The sequence below is a fragment of the Vombatus ursinus genome, unplaced genomic scaffold (genome assembly GCF_900497805.2).
Source record: "Vombatus ursinus unplaced genomic scaffold, bare-nosed wombat genome assembly UNPS02014924.1, whole genome shotgun sequence".
In the NCBI taxonomy this organism is placed as follows: domain Eukaryota; kingdom Metazoa; phylum Chordata; class Mammalia; order Diprotodontia; family Vombatidae; genus Vombatus; species Vombatus ursinus.
The window spans coordinates 2,583,997-2,608,400 of NW_020954702.1; the positions used below are offsets into that span (position 1 = coordinate 2,583,997).

The window sequence follows — 24,404 nt, forward strand, 5'->3', positions numbered from 1 at the left end:
AAGTCTGTGATTATTAGGTCAGCTCGGAGACTATTGAAGTAATCAGGCTTGAAGTATAAAAAGCCTTTTTTTTTGAAGGTGACTGTAACTAAAGTATTGACAGTGGACATGAAAAAAAAAATCGAGAGATTTCAAAGAAAACTAATGAGAATAAAGCAATGAATCCTCATCATTAATGGTTAGTTAAACCTCATACTTAGTATCTGTGCATGTTACCTCCAATAAAAGATAAGCTTTTTGAGGAGAGAGACTATTTCATTTTTGTCTTTGTATTCCCAGTACATATCACAGTGCCTGGCACCTGATGCTTAAAATATGTGGGTATTTGAATGTTACTGTAGAATTTCATGGTGAGAAAAATTGAGTTAAAAGAATAATGTAGTTGCACAGGGTCACTCAGGTGAGTAGTAATGGAGCTATTATTAAAGTCTAGTTACTGAGTCAGCCACTCTGTGATTTTACACATCCCCTAATTACCTAGTATTTTAAAGTATTGATCCAGAGTAGTAGGTTTTTTTCAGAGGGAATGGGGAGAGGTAAAAAAATGAGGAGGCTGTTAATTAAGGGGAAAAAAAGGAATGGATCAGAAAATAACTGGATCTAGTTTTGTGAGGTGGCGAAAGAAAAACTAGTTTAGCTCAACCTGGATTATAGGGAGGTATTTCTTGATTTTTCCAGTGCATTCTATCATGCTTTTTAATAAGCATTTTTCATGAAAAAGCTTTCTACTGAACTAAAAATTTGAAGTACTAAGCAAACATAACTATATGTTGAAATAGATTATGCTAGTGTAAAATCATAGATTTGAAGCTGGATGGTTGTTGGAGAACATCAAATCCAACTCCCTCATTTTTATGGGAACAAATTTAAGTGACTTATTCAAGGAAAAATGAGTATCAGAATTCTTGAAGAGCTAAGAACTCTTCTGAAGTCCTATGACTTCAAAGAGATTTTTCCACTGTGCTGTCTCAGAATTGTGGCACTTAAAATATTATGTTGGTAATTATTATTTGAAAGGCCATTATAACAGTAAGTAATATAGGCAATAAACAACAAAAAGTGAATTTGGGAACCTTTTGTTGAGTAATTAAAATGCAGAAGGTGTACATTGTCCTTTTTCTCAAGGAACCTACAATGAGGGAACAAGACGTATATAAATATGATAGAAAATAGAGTGTGATGGTGCATGAAAGGTATAATACACTATATTCTTGAAGAAATGAGAATATTTGACTGGAGTGTTCAGGGAAGACTTTGTAGAAGAAGCAACATGAGCTGAATTTTGTAAAATAAAATTTCATTGTGATAGAAATATAGGGATTGCTGGGATAAGGTGATTTGAAGAAGATAGTACTAAGTACTCAGAGGGATCATGGAAATTGAGAAGTCAGGAAGAGAATTTTTCTGTTTGTTTTGGGGGAAGAGGATAATTGTTCTATTTGGGGCATGTTGAGATGTTGACAGGACATCAGGTGAAGGTATTCAATAGGCAATAGATAATAAAGGCCTGAAATAATTCAGGAGAGAGATTAGAATAGGATAGGTAACTTTGGGGAACATTTGAATGAAGTTAATAATTGAAACCATGGGAAGCTGGTGAAATCACTAAGAAAAGAGAAGTACAGAGAGCCTAAGAGAGAGCTAGGGTGAATATCCAAGATAAGGAGAACAGGATCGATGATCATCCAGAAAAGAAGAATTGACAATACTGGTAGCAGGAACAGCATGAGAGGGCAAAGTCAAGTAAGTGAAGGGAGAGAAGAGTAAAGAGTAGAATGGGGTGGATCAACACTGGCAGAAAGTTTTAGAGAGGTCAGGGAGGGAGGACAAAGAAAAGACTTTTGGAGTTAGCAATTGAGATGGGATTTGGAAAGAGAAATTTCATTCAAGTAGTAGAGTCAGTCAGATTACATGGGACTGAGAAGCAAACAAGTTGTGAGGAGTTGGAGGCAATGAGTGTAATCTTTTCCCCCCAGGAGTTGGGCAGTAAAAATGAGGAGGCATGAGGCATAGTAGCTTGGAGGAGGGTCATGTGAAAACATTATTCCATTTCCCACACTGCTTAGAGCCCAAGGGAGCTTTTTCACTGGGAAGAGAATTCTCTAAACTATGTTTCTCAAAAGGCTGTAGCCTCAGCCTAATAATGTTATCCAGTAAGGATGCTCTGTATTGCAAGAGGTTTGAAAAGTGCTGAATCTGTGCCTTTTCTGCTCTGTTGGAGGTACAGAGGGATCCTATAGGAAATTGACTAGTGCTTTCATGAAAGCATGGGGAATGACAGCCATTTCTTTATGAGTTCAGGGAATGTGTGTTGCCTGATTTGAGTTCCTTGTGTATTTCCTTGCCATTCTATTTTAAGTAAGTGCCTTCTGCTTTTGAATTAATGTCATTTAACGTGGACTAGTATAGATATGGTAAGAGCTTGAGTCCTGCTATTGAATGGATGATCACCTAAGTAGTACTTGAAACCTGGTTGTAGCTAAGAGAGGTGTTCCATAAGGACAAAGTAGACCTGAACAGGTTTGTAGGCAAGGGAGGAGAGAAAGACTATCCAATGTGATGATCTCCCAGAAAAGTTGGCTAAGAATGGGATTATGTATACAGGTAGAGAATTTGGTCTTGGCAGAGAGAAGGGACCACTTCTTCCTCAGAGCCTGGAGTAAAGGAGGGGACAACAGGTGAAGATATTAATGGATTTTTGACATGTGGAATAGGAAAGACAAGTATCTCCATTTTCTTAGTAAATTGGAAAGTGAGGTCATATGCTGAGAGAGGAATGGAGGTAACCCATGGAACTTGATAAGAGAAGTTTGGAACAGCTGCTGGGGGAAGTAGTATATAGAGTCAATAGTACATAATAATGAAACAATTATGGATTTAAGTCTTATGATTCACTATATTTTAATATTAAAGAATAGAAGGTGACCATGTAGAAGACTGAGACATAATTGATATGCTTATATAAAATAAGCAGATAAGTGGAATTGACAAATATGAGAGAGATGATTTGTGATTACAGACCTAATATGTTACCTAATATGATGTGCCTAAACTGTTACCTCAGATGAAAGCAGGTAAAAATAAAATTCCTAAAATATGCATAGACTCCAAAAAAGGAAGCACAGGTAGGTGAAACAACTTTCTTAAGGTTTCATAGGTAACTACAGAACCAGGACTAGAACTTGTCTCTTGCCTTCTAGTTCAGTGTACTTTGCACAATACCCCAAGTAAACAGTACTAAGAATTTGTTAAATACCAATTTGAATTATATATTTTTCCTTATTTAAGAAGAAGGGGCTAGAGCTCTAGACACTAAAAAAAAAGTTTTGTATTTGATGAGATGAAGGGCAAAGAGATGATGAAATACCTGTGTGGAAACTTGTTGCTAATAAATGATAGAATTAAAACAACCATATTAATACTTCAAATAAATATCATAAATGTAATTTACATGTGATCAAATACTGTCCTGTGAACGCTGTATTTTACACTTGTAGAACTTCTTGTCTTCTCTTTATATTTAGAACAGTATCAGTGTCTTTGGAGAAGTTGTGAATTTTGTGCAGTTGGTCCCAATGAATTGATAATTCATGTGAATTTTCATAGTTATCACACTAAACTGAAGTACTTAGGCTGTCAAATAAGAGCATCCCACCAAGATTTGCCAGAATGTTCACAAAGTAATCACAGCCAAAATATGGTACCAGAGATTGCAGACACTTTTGTTTGCTGTTGGGAGCACTGTGATGTAAGTAAAGCAGTTATTATGGTAATCCTTTTTTCTTTTTCTGTTCTATTTTTGCCTACTTTTCCCTTCTGGGAAAGGTTTAATTTTAGTATAGATAAATGTATTTTACTTTAGTTTGCAAACTATTCTATTTTATTACAAATAGCTTTTTAAAAGGACATATAAAATATTTTACCAGATTCACTATACATACATATTAGTCCCTCCAAAGTCCTAGTCACAATGGAGGGAGAGGGTGATATTGCATTCTGTACTGGCAAGACACAAGCTTTGCTAAGTCCTATTAAACTGGAAAAGTTTCTAATTAAGGACTTAGTGACAGAACGTAGATATTGACCTAGGACCCCCATCTGGTTAAATTTGAAGAAGCTCTTTGCCAGGTTTGCCGAAGGATGATGCTGTAGTTATTCTCAGATTTCACATAGTAACTTGCAGATGGGTTTTCATTTATATTGGAAATAAAAATCCATACTGATGAAGCTATAGATTCTTAAAGTATTATGTGTATATGTGTATATATATATATATGTAAATATATTGTTTCATATAAGTTACATAGCAAAAAGTTAAATTTATTGGAACATTTTCTTTTGTTGGTAGGGGGAAATGACAGTTTTGAGTATTCTGTCATTTTCTTAAATTGTAAAAACTTATGACAACATAGAACAAATATATTCTAAGATAATGAAATGTCTGTAAATTCTTATGGAAGAAAGCAGTTAGGTAATTTCTGCCTAGCATTACCTAAGCAAAAAAAACGAGAGAATATTTGTGGATATTAGACATTTTTGCAACTGGTAATTTTAAAGCATTATTTTTAAAAAACTAGATGGTTTGTGTATTAGTAAGGAAGTGAGAAGTTTTTATAGTCACCAGTTTAAAAGTTTTTAGTATTTAATATCCATTTAGTGACTATCGCCTTTCAAATGACTTTTTCTCCAAAATCTGAATAGGAATAAGATAGTATGTATCCTTATTTATTTTTTCAATTTGCAATTCAGGAAAAATGATAAATAGTAATATTTAATATAGGATGATATGATAGGTAATACTGACTTTATTTAATCCCTTTTGTCAGAATTTGCATTGTTATCCTTATTTGTGCCATTTTTCTTTTATTTGCATGAATGAATTAATATTTATACGATGTTTTCAGATGACCATCAATAACCCAGAATGGTTTTATCAACATGTTACCATGCATGCTTACTGCGCTGAAAAAGAAAGTCTCTTAAACAATAAAAAAGCCATCTTCTGTCGCTGGAAAGGTAGTGTACAGATTTCTTTTAAACCAAAATATTCCTATTATTTCTTTATGTAGATTAGTGTAGTATGTTGTCTTTGAATGATTGCTTATTTATATGAATGCACCATGTGACCTGAAAATATTAAGTTTAGAGGAAACCTTAAGAAGGCATCAAGCCCAGAGGAGAGGGACTTTCTATTTATTTAGATCCAGAAAATATTATTGAGATAATATTGGCCAAGCCCATTACCCAGTGTCAGCAACCTTTCAGAATGGGGTGTCAAGTTCTAACACTATTGTTCTATCTGTTTCAGCAAGAAGAGTATAATAGCCTGCCTTGGTCTTTAGGTTGATCCCTGATTGGCAAACCCCAAGGTATAATGTTCTTCTAAAAGTTGAGGTGGGAGCTAGAGATCAGAATAATATAGATGATACAGATGTGAAAGAGGCTCTTCCATGGCCTCTCTGCCCTTCTTCCTTTCCCAGAAAGCTATTTTCCTGTTGGACATTTCAAACAGGTTGTTTGACATTTGAACATGTCCAACACTGGACTCATTATCTTTGTTGCAAACCTTCCGCCTTCCAAATTAGCCTTAATTTGTTGAAAGCATGACCATTCTTCCAGTGTCTCATGTACCTAATGTTGGCAGTTACCCTCAACTTTTCATTCTCCCTTACCCCGCAAAAGCAATCAGGTGCCAAATATTGCCATTTCTACCTCTGCAGTATCTCTGACATCCTATGCCTTCCTTGTACTTACACAACGGCCACCTTAATTCAGGCTTTTGTTCCCTCTTCTGATTACTGCAGCTACTTCTAGTTGGTCTTCCTGCATCAACCCTCTTCATGATGTAGTCCGTCCTGCACTGATGCCAAAGGAATTTTTCTTAATGGTAACTCTGACCATGTCACTCCCTGATGCAGTAAATTCGGTGGTTTATTTCCTCTAGAATAAAATTTCAAACTCTTCTGTTTAGCTTTTAAAACCCTACAGAGTCTTGCTCCAATTCATCTTTTCCAGTGTCATTGGCTATCACTTCCCCTCCCATACTTTGAAGTACAGCCAAATTGACCTTTGTTCTCACACACACAAAATTCCATCTCTTATCTTTACAACTTTTCTCTAACTCTCATGGCTGTCCACTCCTTCCTCAACTCTTCTTTGAAGAATCACTTTTCTTTCAAGATGCAGCTCAAAACTTTCATCTAGGGGGTGCAGTAGATAGAGCACCAACCCTGAAATCAGGAGGACCTGAGTTCAAATCCAGTGTCAGACTAGATACCTGAACCTTAACTAGCTGTGTGACCCTGGGCAAGTCACTTAACCCCAGTTGCCTTCCAAAAAACAAAACAAAACTCATCTAGATAAAGTCTTTCCTGATCCTTTTCAATTGCTAGTGCTCTCCCCAAACTACTTTGTATTTAACCTCTTTGTTAATATTTACATATATGCATATTTGTGCATAGAAATAAGTGTAAATATTTATATATATTACATTTATGCTTGTTGTCTTCACCATTAGAATATAAGCTCCTTTTAGGTAGGTATTAATTCATCTATTATATATGTATCCTCAGTGTTTAGCACAATACTTAGCACTCAATAAGTGATTGATAAATACTTTACTGATTAGATTTATTATTGTCAGTTACTAAGGTAGGTTATGAATCCAGGTCTCCTGACTCAAGATCTACTACTCTTATCTTTTACACAGTGCTTCCTTGACAACTTCACAGTAAAGAAAATCATCCTTATGTCTAACCATTGAGTCCATTTCCTCTTATACCTTTCTAAGTTAAAATATCAGCCAGCTATACTCATATATGTATATGTGTATGTGTGTGTGTGTGTGTGTGTGTATATTGTCAGCCATTACTGAGTTCGTTCTAAGAAAGTAAAATAATTAGGCTGCATGTGTATGTTTAATTTTCTCAAAGCTTGCAGAACATGAATATAGAGATATGCATGGGAGCTCATTATGGACAGTTAGCCCAAGGACAGATAGACCAAGAGGACTTATCTTCAGAGTAATTCCCTCTCACCCGTCCCTCCCTTCCTGGCTCAGGATGCCTGTATCAGTCAAAATTATAGTGTCCATATGTGTTAATCATAATATGAGAAAGGAATTTCTTAATTGGTTAGATTGTAAGTACAGTAGGATGAGAAAATGTCAAGGTATCAATTGAAATTATAGATCCAGGATGTCTGTGTTTCTTTTATGTTTAACATAACTAAATGTGTGTATATATGTGTGTGTGTGTGTGTACACATATGACTATATTTGACTATCTATATACATACATATATACATAGTTATATATAATATACATATATGTGTGTATACATATACATATATATATATCACATAACATGTGTCCATAAAATACCACGATAAGAAAAAGTCTCATTTTTCAAGATACTGTATGGTTCAAGACATCCTGCCCTGGACAGTCATAAACAGAAGAATACTCCTGATCAGCTTCATTGGTCTTGTAGTTGCTGACACAGGAAGGGGCATTTTGGGTTCAATCAGAGAGCGAAGCAAAGCATGTCTGTTATGCCAGAGCATGCAAAGCATTTTGGTAGCTTAAGCTCAGAGTGGACTAAAATGTCTTTCTCCTGATTGGCCAATCCAGGTTTCAGGCTTTTCTTAGGTCTTAGGGGTTCCAAATGGTTTGAGGAGGGGTTCACTATATACATATACATATATATAAATATATATACACATGCACACATATATATGCGTGTATGCATAAAATAGCCTTTAAGATATTTAAAAATCAGTGTTGCCTTTTATAATCTTCTTTTTGCTAAAGATTTCTGTTCTTTTTTGCTTTTAAATTGTTTCAAATACTTTAGGCCTTTAAATCTTCTCTAATTCAAAATCTTATTTGGGTTATAGATCATCATACTGGAAAACAGTATTTCAGGAATAGTCTGATCAGTGCTAAGTGTAATTGAAAGGTTACTTAACAGTTGTGGTAAATTATCCATATTGAGATTCCAGCAGCTAAACATTCAATTCTCTTTTCTTAGACATTACATGCAATTGAACACTATGTTTCAAAGTGTATATTAACAAGTCCTGACAAATTGCTGATTATTTTGTAACCACTGTTTTGCCTTTCTAGCTGGCAAAGCATTACTGTGATTTTGGAACCATTATGATAGATCAGAGAAACTAATGTAGACATCATATATCAGGATATGTATCAAGGTATTTGATAAAATATCTTGATATTCACGGACAAGATGAAAATATGGACTAAATAATATTGCTGTTCAATGGATTCATTATCAAATAGCAGCTCAATTAATACTGGAAGAAAATTTCTAGCATAAAGAGTACCTAAAGCTAAGTCCATTAGCTAGTTTTGTACATTTCTATTCAAAGTGTTTACCAGTGTGTTGAATGAAGTCATGAGTGGTGTGCTTATGTGGATGACAGATAGCAATTGGACCTATGATTTCATTGATACGGGGAACTTCCAGATGAAGAAATTCTCAACCAATGCAGGTGGTCACTTTATCTGTAATTTATAATATGATACAATTTAATAGGAAGAAATTTGGAGTCTTAAACTTCAGTTAAAAAAAAATCAAGTATAATTTCAGGACTCTCGGAGAAGTACACATAGCTAAGGGAAACAGTTCATGTGAGGGAAAAAAAGTGAATCGTTTTCATGAATAGCAAACCTAATATAAGTCAACATCATAAGAAAGTTAAAAAAAAAAGTTAATCTATTATTTAACTGCATAAATAAAAGTCTCCAGAAAAAGAGGAAATACATGTCAAACACTGAAGTAGATTATGAACCCAGGTCTCCTGACTCCAGATCTAGTATTCTTGTCTTTTACACAGTACTGCCTTGACAACTTCACAGTAAAGAAAATCTGTTGTGCTTTCTTCTGGTGAAAATACCTCCAAAGTATCGTGTTCCTGTTTGCTCACAACATTTTAGGAGGGACAGTGACAAACTACAGCATATAAAAATGAGGGTGACCAGAGTGGTGAGGCAACTCAGAACAATGGTACTTGTAATGAGGGAAACATAAAACATATCTTAACATCTTTGAAGGGCTTTCTTGTGGAAGAATCCTTAGACTTGTATTACTTAACTCCAGAGGGCAGAACTGAGACCACTAAGTAAAAGTTTCTGAAAGGCAGATTTTAGCTGAAGATAAGGAAAAAATTCCTAATAGTTAACACTGTCCCAAATTGTAATGGGACTCCTCTGGAGGTAGTCAGTTCTCTGTCACTGGAAGTCTTTTAACTGAGTCTAGGTGACCAGTTATCAGGGACATTGTAGATAAGAGTCCTACTTCTAGTAGTGGTTAGTCTAACTTCAAGGTCATTGTCAACTCAAAGATTCTCTGATTCTCTGAATGACACACTGGAGGACTTCACTGGGGGTTGGTGATATAAATTGCCATGGTTGTGCCTCACTCACCTTACCATAACACTGGGTAAATTCAAAACAGCATGTTGAAATGAGGTTATATTAGCAAGATGATATATGCAAATATGTTGAATGAAGTGCAAACTATGAAGAGATATTGCCTGACTGAGAAAACCTGTATAAAGAACTTTGATGCTGAATGATAAGAATCACTGTACAGTTATTTATAATGTATAATCATTATACAGTAATGTATAAAAATTTCTGCCTAATGATAAGGATGTATATATAAGCTGATGTATACTATGTACTACTGTGTGTATTCTTTTTAAAGACATCAGAATATTGATAACAATCAGCTTCTTATTCTCTTTGAACTTAATTCTTTTCTGTAATACTTCTGCAAAGATAGCATGATATTGGTAGTTTTTAATTTGTGTAGTTTTTTTTTTGTTTGTTTGTTTTTTTGTTTGCTGCTAGGTAGTGAAACTGATAGAGTACAAGGCCTGAAGTCAGGAAGACCTGAGTTCAAATCCATATCAGACACTTACTAGCTATGTGACTCTGAGCAAGTCACTTAACTCTGTTTGCCTCAGTTTCCTCATCAGTAAAATGAGCTGGAGAAGAAAATGGCAAACCACTCCAGTATCTTTGCCAAGAAAACCCCAAATGAGATCACAGTCATTCACAACTGAAACAGCTGAACAACAACAATGTAGTACTGTTGTGTTTCTATTGAATTCCATCTCTTTGATGGCTATCATTTTTCTAATTTAACATCTCACTTTAAAATTCCTGTTTTGTCCATGAAGATAGTATTTACCTTCAAGCTCTTGGTTTATCTATCAACTTTTGAGTGTATATTTTACTTTATAGTGATTAAAGTATTAAATATCTTTATGTACATATTTGAAGTGGCTTTTCTTGGTCACCTCCCACCCTTTGTTTTTGGGGTTTTTTTTTTACTTTTTTTAATAGCGTGAAATAAAAATAAGGGGCCACTTCATTAAAAGCATGACATAAGTAGCTTTTCATTCTTTTATATAGCATTTAATTGACATTTTAAAAATATATGTAGATAGAAGTATGCTGTATTTATTTTTTCTCTGCAAAGCACTATGGTAGTTCTCCCTTACTAAGTATAACTAAAGCCAATTATTTCCTTTTCTGTTTCATAAGTACTTCATTAAAACCTAAGAAAACATTGTTTAGTTGATGAAATTTTTCTATTAATCTAATATGGTATCTGTCTTTAGATTGTGATGGCACATGTAAGAGTCGTCATAAATTAAGAGAGCACTTAAGAACACATACTCAAGAAAAAGTAGTGGCCTGTCCCTCTTGTGGAGGGATGTTCTCCAACAATACCAAGTTTTTTGACCATGCCAAACGACAGATTTCAGAGGATAGTAAGTAGATTTGATATCCCCCTCCCTTCCTCCCAACTGTCTTTAACAGAATTCCCTGTGCTTGGGTTATATATGAGGACATTTTGGTGCATCAAGCATTTTTCTTTTGGGTGAATCTGTTGATTTCATCAGTATGGAGATCTCTCAGTGAGGAACTCCCTCTACTAATACAGATTATCAACTTCTCTGCAATTTACAGTCTTAGGAAGGGGCAAGTAGGGGGGTAGGGGAGACTGAAGGGCTAAATATCTTGTCCAGGGTCATACCACTAGTATCAGAGGCAAATTTGGCCACAGATCTTCTGACTTGTAAGCCATTTCTCCATTCACAATGCAGTGCTTTTTTTCCATTCCATTTGGTAGTTTATCCTGCCAAATTGTACAGTATTAGAAATGAGAGACGGATAGAAAGGTAGAATACAATAAGGCAGTATTTTCAATTGATTCTTTCTTCTGGAACTGTGATAATCCCGAATTGAAAAAAGTGTTCATGTTTATCACTCCATGATTTTGCAAAATGTATTGGGAATAATGGTGGCCTCCAAGTCTGGAAGATCTGGGGTTAAGTCTTTCTTCTGACATGTACTAGCTATATGACCTTTGGGAAAGTCACTTAGCCTTTCAGTGCCCCAGGCAACTCCGTAAGACTACATTTCAGCAAAGATTTCAGTCAGCATTGGTAGAGGAAGTTATTTACAGGGAGCTGGCTATGCTGAAGGAAAAACAGGTTTAGTCCAAAAAAAAAATAAATAAAGGACCTGACAGTTGGTATAATACAAATTATACCAGATTCATAGCAGGTACCTGATAATTACTTATTTAGAATTTTCACAAATTATAATCATTTTCACATATGTGAAGAATCCACCTTAATATTAAAACTGTGTGATCAGGAATTAGGCAAATCAATCAGCAAGCAATTAAGCACCATATGTTTATGATGTGTTAGGCATTGGTGTTAAAAAAAAATATGAAATGAAGCAATTAGCTGCCCTCAATGAGTTTATAGTCAATGGGAGGGGAGATAACACACATATATAGGAAATGGAAGAATATGCTAAGTAATTGGGTTAGGGGACAGTGGTATCTTGGAGAAAAGAAAGGTCTAAGAGGTGGCACTTGAGCTGAGCTTTGAAGGGAGCTAGATGGCTACTTTTCTTCCCTAAGATTTCACTATATTTGTAGCTCTATGTATATTATACTGTGTTTTTTGTTTTTTTTTTAGTTTAAGAACCTGGAAGAAATTTAACAGATTTTGTTTTGTAGTAGAAATCTTGTTTTTAGAATATGCAAAAAAATGGAAACATAATAAAAGAGATTCTTATTGTCTTTAAATTTTGCTTGTTTTATGGAGAACTAACACAAGGCAAGTGCTCACACAGGGGTCAGAAGAAGCAGTATAAGCATACTCTCCAGGTCTCACTAAAGAACTTTAAAATCAATTGTGAGATACGTGAGACATGGGAAATGCTGGCATAGGGAGCCCATCATGGTATGTCTACATCAAAAAAGGTGCTGTGCTCTGAGCAAAGCAGAATCACAGCACAAAGGAAACATGAGATGTGCAAATCTAGACCTCTCCATCTCAAATGTTCAAACTGTACCAATCTGTGGTAGTCTTCAGAGCTCATATTGGACTGATTAGCCACAGTCAAATACACTGTATCTTGACCCCAGCATCCTGATGTCACTGATCTTTGAGTACAAAGGATGAACGACAACATTATCTTTAAATTTTGCCGTGTTTATTATATCACTTCCATGTTTCTCTCTCCTACAGATCTATAAATATTTGAAAAAATTGAGTGGTTTTTTTTAATAGAAACAATCTAAAAGAACCTCCACAAAAGTTATGCTCTGATAATTTATAGTGGTTTGTAGGTTATACTGGATGCTTGAACTCTGTGCCAGATGAACACAAGCTCTTCCAGATTCTAATGACCTGGGAAAGTGTCATAGTTTATCCTGTTGATAGACTATGTATGCTGTTCTAGCAAAGTATGGAGAGATTCATTATTCTTGTGGGAGATTTTCTCTTCAGTGAAAATGGACAGATGTGAGCTATACAGTAGTTCAATTAGATGGATTTAGAATTGGTTGAATGTCCCAACTCAGAATTGAATCCATCAATTAATTGTTAAAAGTCAATCAATTGATTAATATTTATTGCCTACTATATGCCAGATACTAAGTACCAGTGCTAAGTACTGTCCTCAAGGACCTTGCAGTCTAATGGGGGAGAAAACATACATACAAAGCAAGCTATATACAGGATAAATAGTAAATAAGAGGGAAGGGACTAGAGTTAAGAGGGGTTTTGAAGGCTTCCAGAAAAAATGGCATTATAGTTGGGACTTAAAGGAGGCCAGGCAGATGAGTAAGCAGAAGAGAGAGAGCATTCCAGGTATGGGGGATAGCCAGAGAAAAGTGACCTTGGAAGGTTTTCAGAGGAGGAATCACTGTGTGTTTGCCCTGTTCCATTTAACATTTGTATTAATAACATGTCATAAATTTTATAATTTGAAGATGACACAAAGCTAGAACAAGTAGGTAACACTCAATGACAGTGACAGAATCCAAAAAGATTTTTACAGACTTTGTAACCTGGCTTTAGGCCATCTTTCCACAATTATTGCATATTTCTCTCCCCCTCCCCATCTCCTGCACTCTACTTTTCAGCCAGACTGCTGTACTTGTTGTTCCTATAAATGACAGTCTATCTCCCATCTTCATGCCTTTGTGTAGCCCATCACCAAGATCTGAGACCCACTACTGCCTCCTTATTTCTGCCTTAGGGAATCCATGGCTTTCTTTCAAAGCTCATCTCAAGTGATGAGATCTTCCTCTTATAGGAAGGCTATTATTATCTATCCCCCTAGTTGCTAGAAATTGCTTTGAATGTTCTTGGTATCTATGTCATACTTAATTCTCTGTATAATTTTCCTCCAAAAGAACGTAAGCTCTTTCAGGGCAAGGATTTTTGTTTTTTGTCTTTGCATTGTTAGCACCTAACACAATGCCTGGCATATAAACAGTAAATTAATATGTAACCCTGGCTACAAGCCTAGACTGTTTGAATAGGACTGTCCTCATTGGTAGGGAGAATGATGAATTGATGGATATTCTTCTGAATAATAATAATAACAGCAGTTATTAGATGTAAGCTCCTTGAGGGCAGGGGCTATTTTTGCCTTTTTTTTTTTTTGGTTTGTATTCCTAGGGTTTAGCACAGTGTCTGGTACATAGTAGGTGCTTAATAAAAGTTTATTGATTAATAGCTAGCATTTATATAGCACCTACTAGTTTTTGCCAGGAACAGTGCTGAACACTTTACAAATACAACATTTTATCCTTACAACAACCCTAGAAGGTAGGTGCTGTTATTATCCCCATTTTTCAATTGTGAAAACTGAGGCAAATAGAGGTTAATTGATTTGTCCAGGGTCATTCAGCTAGTAAGTGTATTTTTCTCCTTCCTACTTCCTCTTCCCCTCCCACCCTTAGTGAAAAATATATGCAAATAAAATTAATCCCCATATTGGGTATATCATAAAATATATCATTCTGTACCTTGAGTCTATCACCTCTTTCTAAGGATCATTGATCTTCTGGAATCATGGTCAGTCATTGCTTTGATCTTTCAAGGTTGTTTGTCTTTACATTGTCATTATAGAAATTTTTCTTCCTAGTTCTGCTCACCTCACACTTACATCATAAAAGTCTTCTCAGGTTTTTTTGAAAAACCTTCCTTTTCATCCTTTCTTGAAATACAATAATATTCTATTGTATCCATTTGCATTATGTCTATATTCATCCCTTTTCCACATAGCAGCCTTGTGTGTATATATATATATATAAAAATATATGTATTTATATTTATATATATCTTATATATTTAAAGTATATATGTATATATATATATATTTTTAAAGTAAGCTATTATATCCCTCAACTCTTCTTCAAGCTAAACACTCCCAGTTTTTTTTAACTGATACTCAAATGTCATTGACTCAAGGTCCTTCAATCATTTAATTGCTCTCCTATGAATACTCTCCAGATTACCAATCATGTTCTGAAACCGTGGTGCCCAGAACTATAACACAATCCTCCAGATGAAGTCCAAGTAGGGTATAAAAGGATTACTGATATCTTCCTGTTCTTGGAAACAGTGACTCCCAATGTGACTCAAGATCTGTTTAGTTTCCCCCCATAATTCAGCCATTTCCCAATTGATGGGCATCTTGATAGGTATCAAGACCACATTTGTATTATAGAAGGAGTTTGGTAGGATCCCTTTTTTGTATTTTGGCAAACTTTTTTTTGCAATATTGGAATTAATTTTTCTTTGAATGTTTGATAGCATTCACTTATAAATCCATCTGTTTCTTGAGTTTTTCTTTGGGAATTTATGGCTTGTTCAATTATTTTTTATCAGATTGAATTATTTAAATTATATTAACTTGGGCCTTTTATATTTTTGTAATTATTCATTTCATTTAAGTGGTTGGGTTTTTTTGGGGGGAGGGAGTTTGTTGGGTAACATACCCATTATTAATTTCCCTTATTCTCCCTTTTCAGTTTTTAGACTGTTGACAAAAGATTTCACTATTGATACTATGTATAAGAGTTTTGTTTAGTGACTGAATTAAAATATTACTGAAATAATGACCTGCATCCATACTGATTTTCACTCCATAAATGAAACCAAAAGGAATAAAGAAGCTTCAGCTAATTAGGAAGGCAGATCCCTCAGGAGGCAAATAATTAGCAGAATTAGATTCATCATCATCCAAAGGCAACAACAACCTGGCACATAGTAGACACTTAATAAATGTTTATTGATTGATTGATTGGTTGTTTGAGATATGATTTCATGGGACATTTGATATATAGATGCTACCTGACTTTAGAAGTCCCCTGCTATTGGCATAGGGGCTTAAGTCATATTGGGTATATTTTCCAGATAATCTCCTCAAAATTATGAATCCATATGTCTCATGAGGTAGTACTGTTTGGCCCATGGACAATAACGGTATAACTACTTGACTCTTCTGTGTTTGAAAGTTATGAGGTCTTCTGTGATTGCTGGGAGCCAGATTCTGTGCTTCTATATGTATGGCCTGAAGGTAACTAAGATTGTGAACAGAGAGGCCTATGGTATATCTGGGACCATGTAGAGACTGAGGTGTCAAACGTACAGTAAAATGTACTATGGGCAAAAAATAATTTTTAGTTATTGACATCCCAGGAATGAAATATTTTTCCTGGAAGGAAAAGTGGCAGAAATTAGGAACTAATATGTATAGTATTTTGAGGGTTTTCCTGGTTTTCAGTTTTTAAAATTTCAGAACTAATTTTTATCTTCTTGGATATAAAATTGATTTTTGTTTGCAAATACTTAGTATTGACTGTCAATAAAAAACAATCTAAACAGAAATATCTACTAAAATGTTCCTGTTTGCTTTTTTAATGTCATAACATTTATTAAACTGTTCATTTTGTGGTGGATTATTCTTTATATAGAGGTATACTACTTTTTATTTTGGCATTAGTTTTCCTGACAGAAACATTCCAGAAGTGTTGAACTGATGAATTAATGTCTCTTTCAGAACAAATATTTATATGTCAGTATTGTAGCAAGCATTTTGCCAGTGAGAGACTTCTGCGGGATCATGTTAGAATACATGGTAAGTCAAACTTTTTCATTCTTCACAGAAAATTGTCATGCCTAGTCATGGTTTGTTTTGTTAATTAACAAGGTTATATTCTCTTTCCCTCTCATCTTTCCTAATGAAAAGAAAAAGAAAACCTGTGTAACTAGTACGCATCATCAAGCAAAACAAATTTTTACATTGGCCATGTCCAAAAAATACATGCATTTTGCACCCTGAATCCCATCAGGTTTAAATATGTGTGTGTGTGTGTGTGTGTGTGTGTATTCGTGTGTGTGTATATATATATGTATATATATACACATATATATACATATATACACACAAGTATACTTACATGTGAAAATGAGATTTTTGCAGTTTAAACCATATTTTAAATGTGTTGTGATAACTGATTATTTAGAGGAAACCTATACCAAAGTCATTTCAAAAGTGAAATATATTTATTGTCTTGTTGCAAATTTGGATTTTTATATATTGAGCTTTCTTAAAGTGAGGCTTTAGAAAGTGTAAATACATTTTTAAAAGAAGTTGGAAATTATTATTAAGAGTTATTTGTTGAAGATAATTACTTTGTTTTTGTTTTTAATGATAATCTATTTTCATATCACCATCATTTCTAAATATATTCTTCTCCTCTCCTCTACTTTAGTCATTCTTTGTGACAAAAAAATAGAGAAAAACATTATAATTTTAGAATATTAGAAATTATACTACTGAAAACAATGGAAATATAGGGATAGTTTACCAAAGGGTTTTTTTAATCAAAGTAAAAAAATCTTAAAAAAACAAAATTTTATTGTCTCAGATTTTATATTCACTTATTTTTAGTCAGCCATCTTAACTGTCCACTTTGTGATATGGTATGTACAAACTTTTCATCTCTGAAAACACATATCAGATTCCGACACTGTGATGAACGTCCTTTCCTTTGTGATTTCTGTGATAGCAGGTAAGAACCAAAGGCAGAATAGCAAAATAAACTAGTAAAAATAATTTAGTTTTGGTCGTGAAGCATTTAACTGTGTTCTTTTTAAAGCTTTTTTGTAAGTTTTCAAATATATAGTTATCTCTTCCATACGAAAGGGGTTAGAGGCATGGCACCCCATTTGGAAAATCCACATAAAATTTTTTTGGCCCTCCTTTCATACCAGAAAAGAAATCTGATTTTTTTTCTTTTACGGGGTATTTTACAGTACTGTATTGTAAAATTTGGGTTAAGTATTTGGTCATAGGCCTTGTGTCGTCTGCCGGCCTTCTCTGTCGTGTGTGGCTTTTGCAAAATGCCGACATAATATATTGAAACCAGGATGGGGAAAGTTGTGATGTAGAAGGGAAAACTGTATGTGTGCATGTATATGCACACATGTACAATACCCATATGTGCATGTATGCATGTATACACATGCACGTGCCTAAAATAGACATGTATGTGTTTACATACACACAACTATTTAAAATAAATATATGATACTCTTTTGAGATATTTAAAAACATTATATATAGAGTATCATTTATCTTTTTTGAGATATTTAAAAAGATTATATATATATATATATAAATGAGTAACAGTTTAATGTAAAAGAACCACTGAAAAAATATAAATCTACTTGACATAAAAAGGAGAACAACTGACCCTGGAGTCCAAAAGGCAACACATATCATATGCTTTATTAAGTCACTGTTTTCATCTAGACACCTACCCTTTAATGGAATACATTTTGTCAGGGACATGGGATGCAACATTCTCCTCTCAACTGCTCTCCTTTTTTTGGTGAGGCTTTCACTGAATTTCATCCGGATATGGTTAGTTCTAGAACATTGTTTATTTTCAAAAAGGTAAAAGTCTCAATTTATTTAAGGAAGTTTGAATCTGGTGTTAGAAGCAAAGCAGTAGTGGGTCATTATTTTTCTTTTTGCATATTCTAAATAATCTTGGTCATTCACTTCTCAAAAGTGTATCAAACTTTTTTACATATAGTCAGTAGGCAAAAAGAAAGCAACATATTCAGATACAATTGAGAATGATGTTGTAAAAATAACTTTGAATTTTTCCATATACCTTAAAGTCATGGATACACTAAATGTATCCTATAATTGAGTCATTTTCTTACAAATAAATGTGGATTTTTATCAGTCATTGTAGTAATACTCTAAGTCTATTTAAGCACTAAATTATAAAACAATGATCCTCTTAAAATTGCATATTAAGAGGCAGCTAGGTGGCTCAGTAGATAGAGCACTGGACCTGGAGTCAGGAGGACCTGAGTTCAAATCAGGCCTCAAACCAGATATTTGACATTTACTAGCTGTGTGACCCTGGGCAAGTCACTTAATCCTAATTGCCTTACCAAAAAACAAACAAAAAAAAACCCCTCTGCATATTAACTACTATTTCTTTATATCTGAATTCTCAGCTTCAAGAATACATATGATCTACGTAAACACATTGAAACACACAATGATTCATCTGCCTACTGTTGTGATGTGAATGGATGTGATTTCACTGCTCGTACATTACAGACATTTAGACAGCATTACAAAAGAGTGCATGAAGTAAGTAAATAAAAACAAAAGATTTGTTTTTTTTTTATTAACAGAAGTCTCCTTTGACCTTTTTATCTCAACCTTTAAGTTGTATATGCCTATGACAAAGGAAAAAAATATTTCATAAAATACTTCGCATGTAGATTTTTCAAAAATATAAGTACTAAAAACTTGTCAAATGTTTTGCACATTTCCTTTCTGTGATGGCAGCAAAGAGAATCAGCCAAACATGGTGGTTAGGGAGATTGGTCCTTGCGTAAAGAAGATCTGGGTTCAAGTCTTACCTCTAATATATACTTGCTATTCTGGGCAAGTCACTTAACATCTCAGTGACTCAGGCAATCCTTTTGACTATAGTTAAAAGGCAAATGCTGGCGATGAACTTTGTGTTATTATAAAATTAGTATGTATGATGAATAAGTGGAAAAAAGAAACATTTTACTTAAGAGGAACATAGAACAAAAAATGTTTACATTGTGAAGAATAGCATTAGTAACAATAATTGAGGCTTCCCAATTATAAATCCTACCTTTTTTAAAAAAAAAGTCTTATTTTTCTTTAATTTTGTTACAATTTCTTCATTTGCAGAGTAATGGTACCATAAAGTACAAATGCCATATCTGTCAGAAGTGTTTTTCTTGGTGCTACACTTTGACTTTACATCTCCGGAAGATGCATCAGCTCACTTGCCATTCTCGCTTCAGGTGCTCATTTTGAGTTTTTCCATAAGCTTATTCTTTTGTTGAAATAAATTTTAATTTATATATTTTGTTTTTATTGTAACTTATAGTTCCCAAAATACTTCTTTTCTCCCCTCTCATAATGAAGTATTAAAAAGAGGGGGAAATTTTGCAGTAAAACTAACCAACATCAAAAAAATTCTGAGATATTCAATTTTTTTATACTCATAGCCCTCCACCTCTACCTACAAAGGAGGAAGAGGAAATACCTTCTCATATATCTTCTTCGGTACAGAGCTTGGTCATTATAATTCCACAGGATCCAGCTTTGACTGTTTTGTTGTTGTTCAGAATATTGCTGTAGTCATGTATATTGTTTTCCTGGTTCTGCTTAATTCATTCTGTGTTAGCTCATATGGCTTTCCATGCAGATAAATAACTCTTATTTTTTTTACCTCACAATAATATTCCACTGTATTCATGTACTATAATTTGTTCAGTTAGTCCCCAATCAAGGGGCATTAACTTTATTTTTAGTTGATTTTTATTATTTAAAAATGCTGTTATTAATATTTTAGTGTATATGAGGCCTTTCCAGTGGCATTCAGTTTATTCTTTCCTATTGAGATGGGAATTCTACCACAGATTCAACTTTAAAATGCTTTGAAGACCTCATAGAAAGTAATTATTATTCTTTAGTGTTAATTTGATTAGATAGCATTTCCAGTACAAACACGTATTATATTTGAGCATTTGAATACACTTGTATCCATTTATCTACAAATAAATGTCTAGATCTAGATATAGTGGTTGTCAAGGACTACATTAGGGAAGAATACCTAATTATTAAATTCTAGTTCGTCTCCTCTTGTGTTCTTAAGGTCGATCTGTTCAAATTTATACCTAGCATCATAGATCTAGCACTAGAAGGAACGTTAGAGCTCATTTTATAAATGAGGTAAACTGAGCGGAGAATTTCTCAAGGTCACATGTATAGTAAGTAGCCAGCGAGGATTTAAACTGAGGTCGTGTGACTCCAACTTCAGAGCTCTCTGCACTGGATCTTGCTGTTAAAAATGGTTTCCGCTACAAATGGAAATTCATGTTGAGGTGTATTATTGACGTAACAGTGTTCAGTGATTATAGCAGAGGAGAACACTTTAAAAAAGGCTGCTTATTTACTTTTTTATGTTTAAAGCTAATTTGTTTCAATAATGCCTTTGACTTTGCATCTATTAGTTAACTGTATTTGGCTCTTGGTTATGTAATAGAAAAGTGTTAAAATTCACATATATTTATGGGAATTCCAACATTTGAAATATCATTTGCTAAATTAACAAATATATTTTGTGCATTTATTATGAGAAAGGCACTAAGATAGGACTTCTTATTTAATGGTTAGTTTGGGGAATAGAAATAAAAACAAACAATTCATGAACTTACTAATTTTTTTCCTTAAGGATATTGGCTCTATACTCCTTGTCACTTATTAGTCATTAAAATAAGGATGTGTAAATGTATTTTTATTAGTCTTTTTGTATTCTCGTATATTCTGATAGGTACAAAGAAGATGAAGATGGTTACTGGACTTTGAATATAGATAATTTTAAAACTGCTATGGAATTAAATTATGATTTTGTTTGCAAGAAGCCTCTCCAAAAGACTTCCAGAAGACAAAATTGTACTAGAAATAATAGCAATGCTTCCCCCAAAGGATTTTCCACAGGATTGCATGCTTCACAGTTTCAGCCACTATCAGGATCTCCAATAGAAAAATCTATGTCAGAAGTGGATACCTCTTTAAAAGAGTCTGTATATTATGAACTTCAGAGTGTTCCACTCTCATTTGAAAATCCTCCAACTGAATTTAATGAAACTGTGGCACTAAATGCAATGGTAAAATGAAAAAAAAAAGATACAAGTCTTTATTGTTAAAATGGCTATATAGAAGTATTAAAATGTTTCTTGATTTTTAGAAAGGACTATTTAGTAATCATTTTTATGACATTAAATGAGGTGCTGCTAGGTATAAGAAATTCAGTGCAAAAAAATTAGGCACTTTCCATTAGTAAGCAGAAATTCCAAGCTTTAAAAAAAAAATGTATGGGTAAAAGTATTAAGGAGGAGGGACGATTGGAAGTTTTCTTGGTCTGTTCTCTAATTCCTTTATCTTTTTTTTTCATACTAACCTCACAAATTACAAAGCGGGGGGGGGGGGAATAAAGGGGTAAGTTGGTAGAGAACTATAGCAGTTAATCTTAGACAAGTAAATTTGAAAGTAATTTTAATAAGTTTACCAAAGTAACCTTTAAAATTCTTTGTAGTTGTCACCATAGCTTATTAAAAGAGTTAAATTTATTTCCTTAAGAAATTAACTTGGCGGTATTAGCTAGTTTAAGTGGCAGGCATTGTCTTGTTATGTTAAAAGGAATATAAAGTATTCTGGTTCACGGGAGAGTTTGAAATGTTTAAATATGTTCAAGCATGACTTGTAAAATATTACTTGTTCATACTATAGTATTCAGGAAATATGATTTTTTAAAAATTTTTTTTTCAGAAAGTACGATTTTAAAGCACAGAGCTACTATGGTCAAAATACATACTTTTGAAAAATTCCAGCAGATTAATTTATGCCATTTTATATAGGGACCTTAAATGCTTTTCCTTGAGGCATTTGTCTATGTATGAGTCCATTTGATGTTTAAGACAAAATGGACATAAGTTATATAGATGGGCAACTTTTAAGTATAATCAAATGGAGGTCTGGTCATATTTTGTGTTTTAGTGTACTTCTTTGACATAAAAATACAGGATTCTAAAAATGTAATCTTAAATCACTATGTATTTCTAATAAGGTAGGTAACGTAAAATTACCTACTCAAGATGACTACTACAAGTTCTACTTGTAGTTTGTTATAAATGTAGAATTCCGTCTTTCTTCATTTTTCTCGTTAGCATTGTCACATTAAAAAAATTGTTGAAAGTAATAAAATTGCTTTTAAAATATTTTAAGGATTTTAATTTATAAACTGCTTTGAATTTTTTATGTAAACACTCTTCCCTCGAGTCTTTATGCCTCATCATAGTATGTAGTTAATCCTGGGTTCCTGAAGGCCATACTAGAAAAATATAAGTTCTGTTAGGTTCTACCATATTTATAAGGCTTTGACTATGGTCATAGCAAAATAGTGTGCCTGCTATCTGAGGATCAGCCAAGCTGAATATAGAGAAGCTCATCATCAGTCATAAGTCTATTAGGTGATATTGTCAAAGTGTAGTAGAACAGAACCTGTTTTATGTAGGCTGGGTTCTTTTCCCTTTAAGGGGTTCTAGAGGATATTCTAGGGATCATCACTCTATTGATTTCCTAAAAGCCTAAGGTATAAAAGCACTAGCCTGTGGGAAGTTCGTGTCAGGGATTTTAGTGGAATTCTCACTGCATTATGAGAACAGTTTTCTCACCTAGCATACTAATTGCTATGATAAATGCTGAGGCAGTCCATTTTCTCTGAATTACTATATTTTTTATTCCTAGGAATTGTATGCTTTTTATTCTTTTTTTTTTAGTAATTTTTATTATATTTTATGACCAACAAACATCTCATTGCACAAACCTGAATTTCTGACCCAGAATATTTGGTTTGGTCACTAGATGTTATTTAATATGGCTTCATCGGGGCAGCTAGGTGGCACAGTGGATAGAGCACCGGCTGTGAAGTCAGGAGTACCTGAGTTCAAATCTGGCCTCAGACCAAATACTTGACACTAGCTGTGTGACCCTGGGCAAGTCACTTAACCCCAAACGCCTCACCAAAAAAAAAAAAAACAACAACAACAAAATGTGGCTTCATGGTTAAATTCTCATTTATTTATTTAAAGCCAGATATGGGATTCTGGAATCCTGTGACCAGAGCATTGTTTGGTGTGTGTGTGTGTGTGTGTCTGTGTCTGTGTGTGCGCGCATGCGTGTGTGTGTCGGTATACACATGTATATACACATATACATATATAGACTGTGGGATCCAAAATTGTCTAACTTTTTTGAAAAAGTGAGGCAGAGCTTTGAACCAACAGTACTTTGTTAAAGGATCCATAGACCCTGCTAATGAAGTGGACTGCAGATCTTCCTCTTAGTTTGAAGTGCTCCCTTCCTCCATGGCCTTAGTTTTATAGCACTTGATATCCAGATGATACAGAAGAGGCACAGAAAAATACAGAGCCTCATTGGTTGATGGATCTTGACCTTGAGCCTCCAGGAGGGTCTACACAAAATACAGAATCCCAATGGTTGACCAATGAACTGATGAGCAGACCTTAACAGGCCTATCTTGACCTTTCAGGAGGTCCTACCTAGCAGACAACCTGACCCATGGGCTGGGCTAATAAACAGATGAAACATCTACATAGGCTCTCCCTCCTCCTCCTCCTTTGAGAAGGCAAGAATTTATACAGATTGTGCATATGAAATCATGTAATACATATTTCCATATTAGCCATGTTGCAAAAGAAAACATAGACCAAAAAAACAATACAAGAAATGTAAAGTTTAAAAAGTATATTTCTATCTACATTCAGACTCCATCAGTTCTTTCTCTGGAAGTAGATGGCATTTTTCTAAGTCCTTCAGAATTGTTTTAGTGTACTTCATGGATAGTTGTATTGCTTAGAATAATTGTCATTCACAGTTGATCATTGTACAAAA

General features: G+C 34.1%; 1 protein-coding gene across 1 annotated transcript in view; it reads left to right on the top strand.

Moving 5' to 3' along the window:
- Positions 1-21,607, top strand: part of LOC114029239 (histone H4 transcription factor-like) — a 24,898-nt gene extending 3,291 nt beyond the window's left edge. The window contains exons 3-10 of the mRNA XM_027843601.1: positions 3,525-3,748; positions 4,905-5,016; positions 10,652-10,804; positions 16,413-16,490; positions 17,307-17,427; positions 18,893-19,031; positions 19,611-19,726; positions 21,262-21,607. Coding sequence (XP_027699402.1) covers positions 3,525-3,748; positions 4,905-5,016; positions 10,652-10,804; positions 16,413-16,490; positions 17,307-17,427; positions 18,893-19,031; positions 19,611-19,726; positions 21,262-21,607 — 1,289 coding nt within the window. The remainder of the gene's footprint in view (positions 1-3,524; positions 3,749-4,904; positions 5,017-10,651; positions 10,805-16,412; positions 16,491-17,306; positions 17,428-18,892; positions 19,032-19,610; positions 19,727-21,261) is intronic.
- The last annotated feature ends 2,797 nt before the right edge of the window (positions 21,608-24,404 follow it).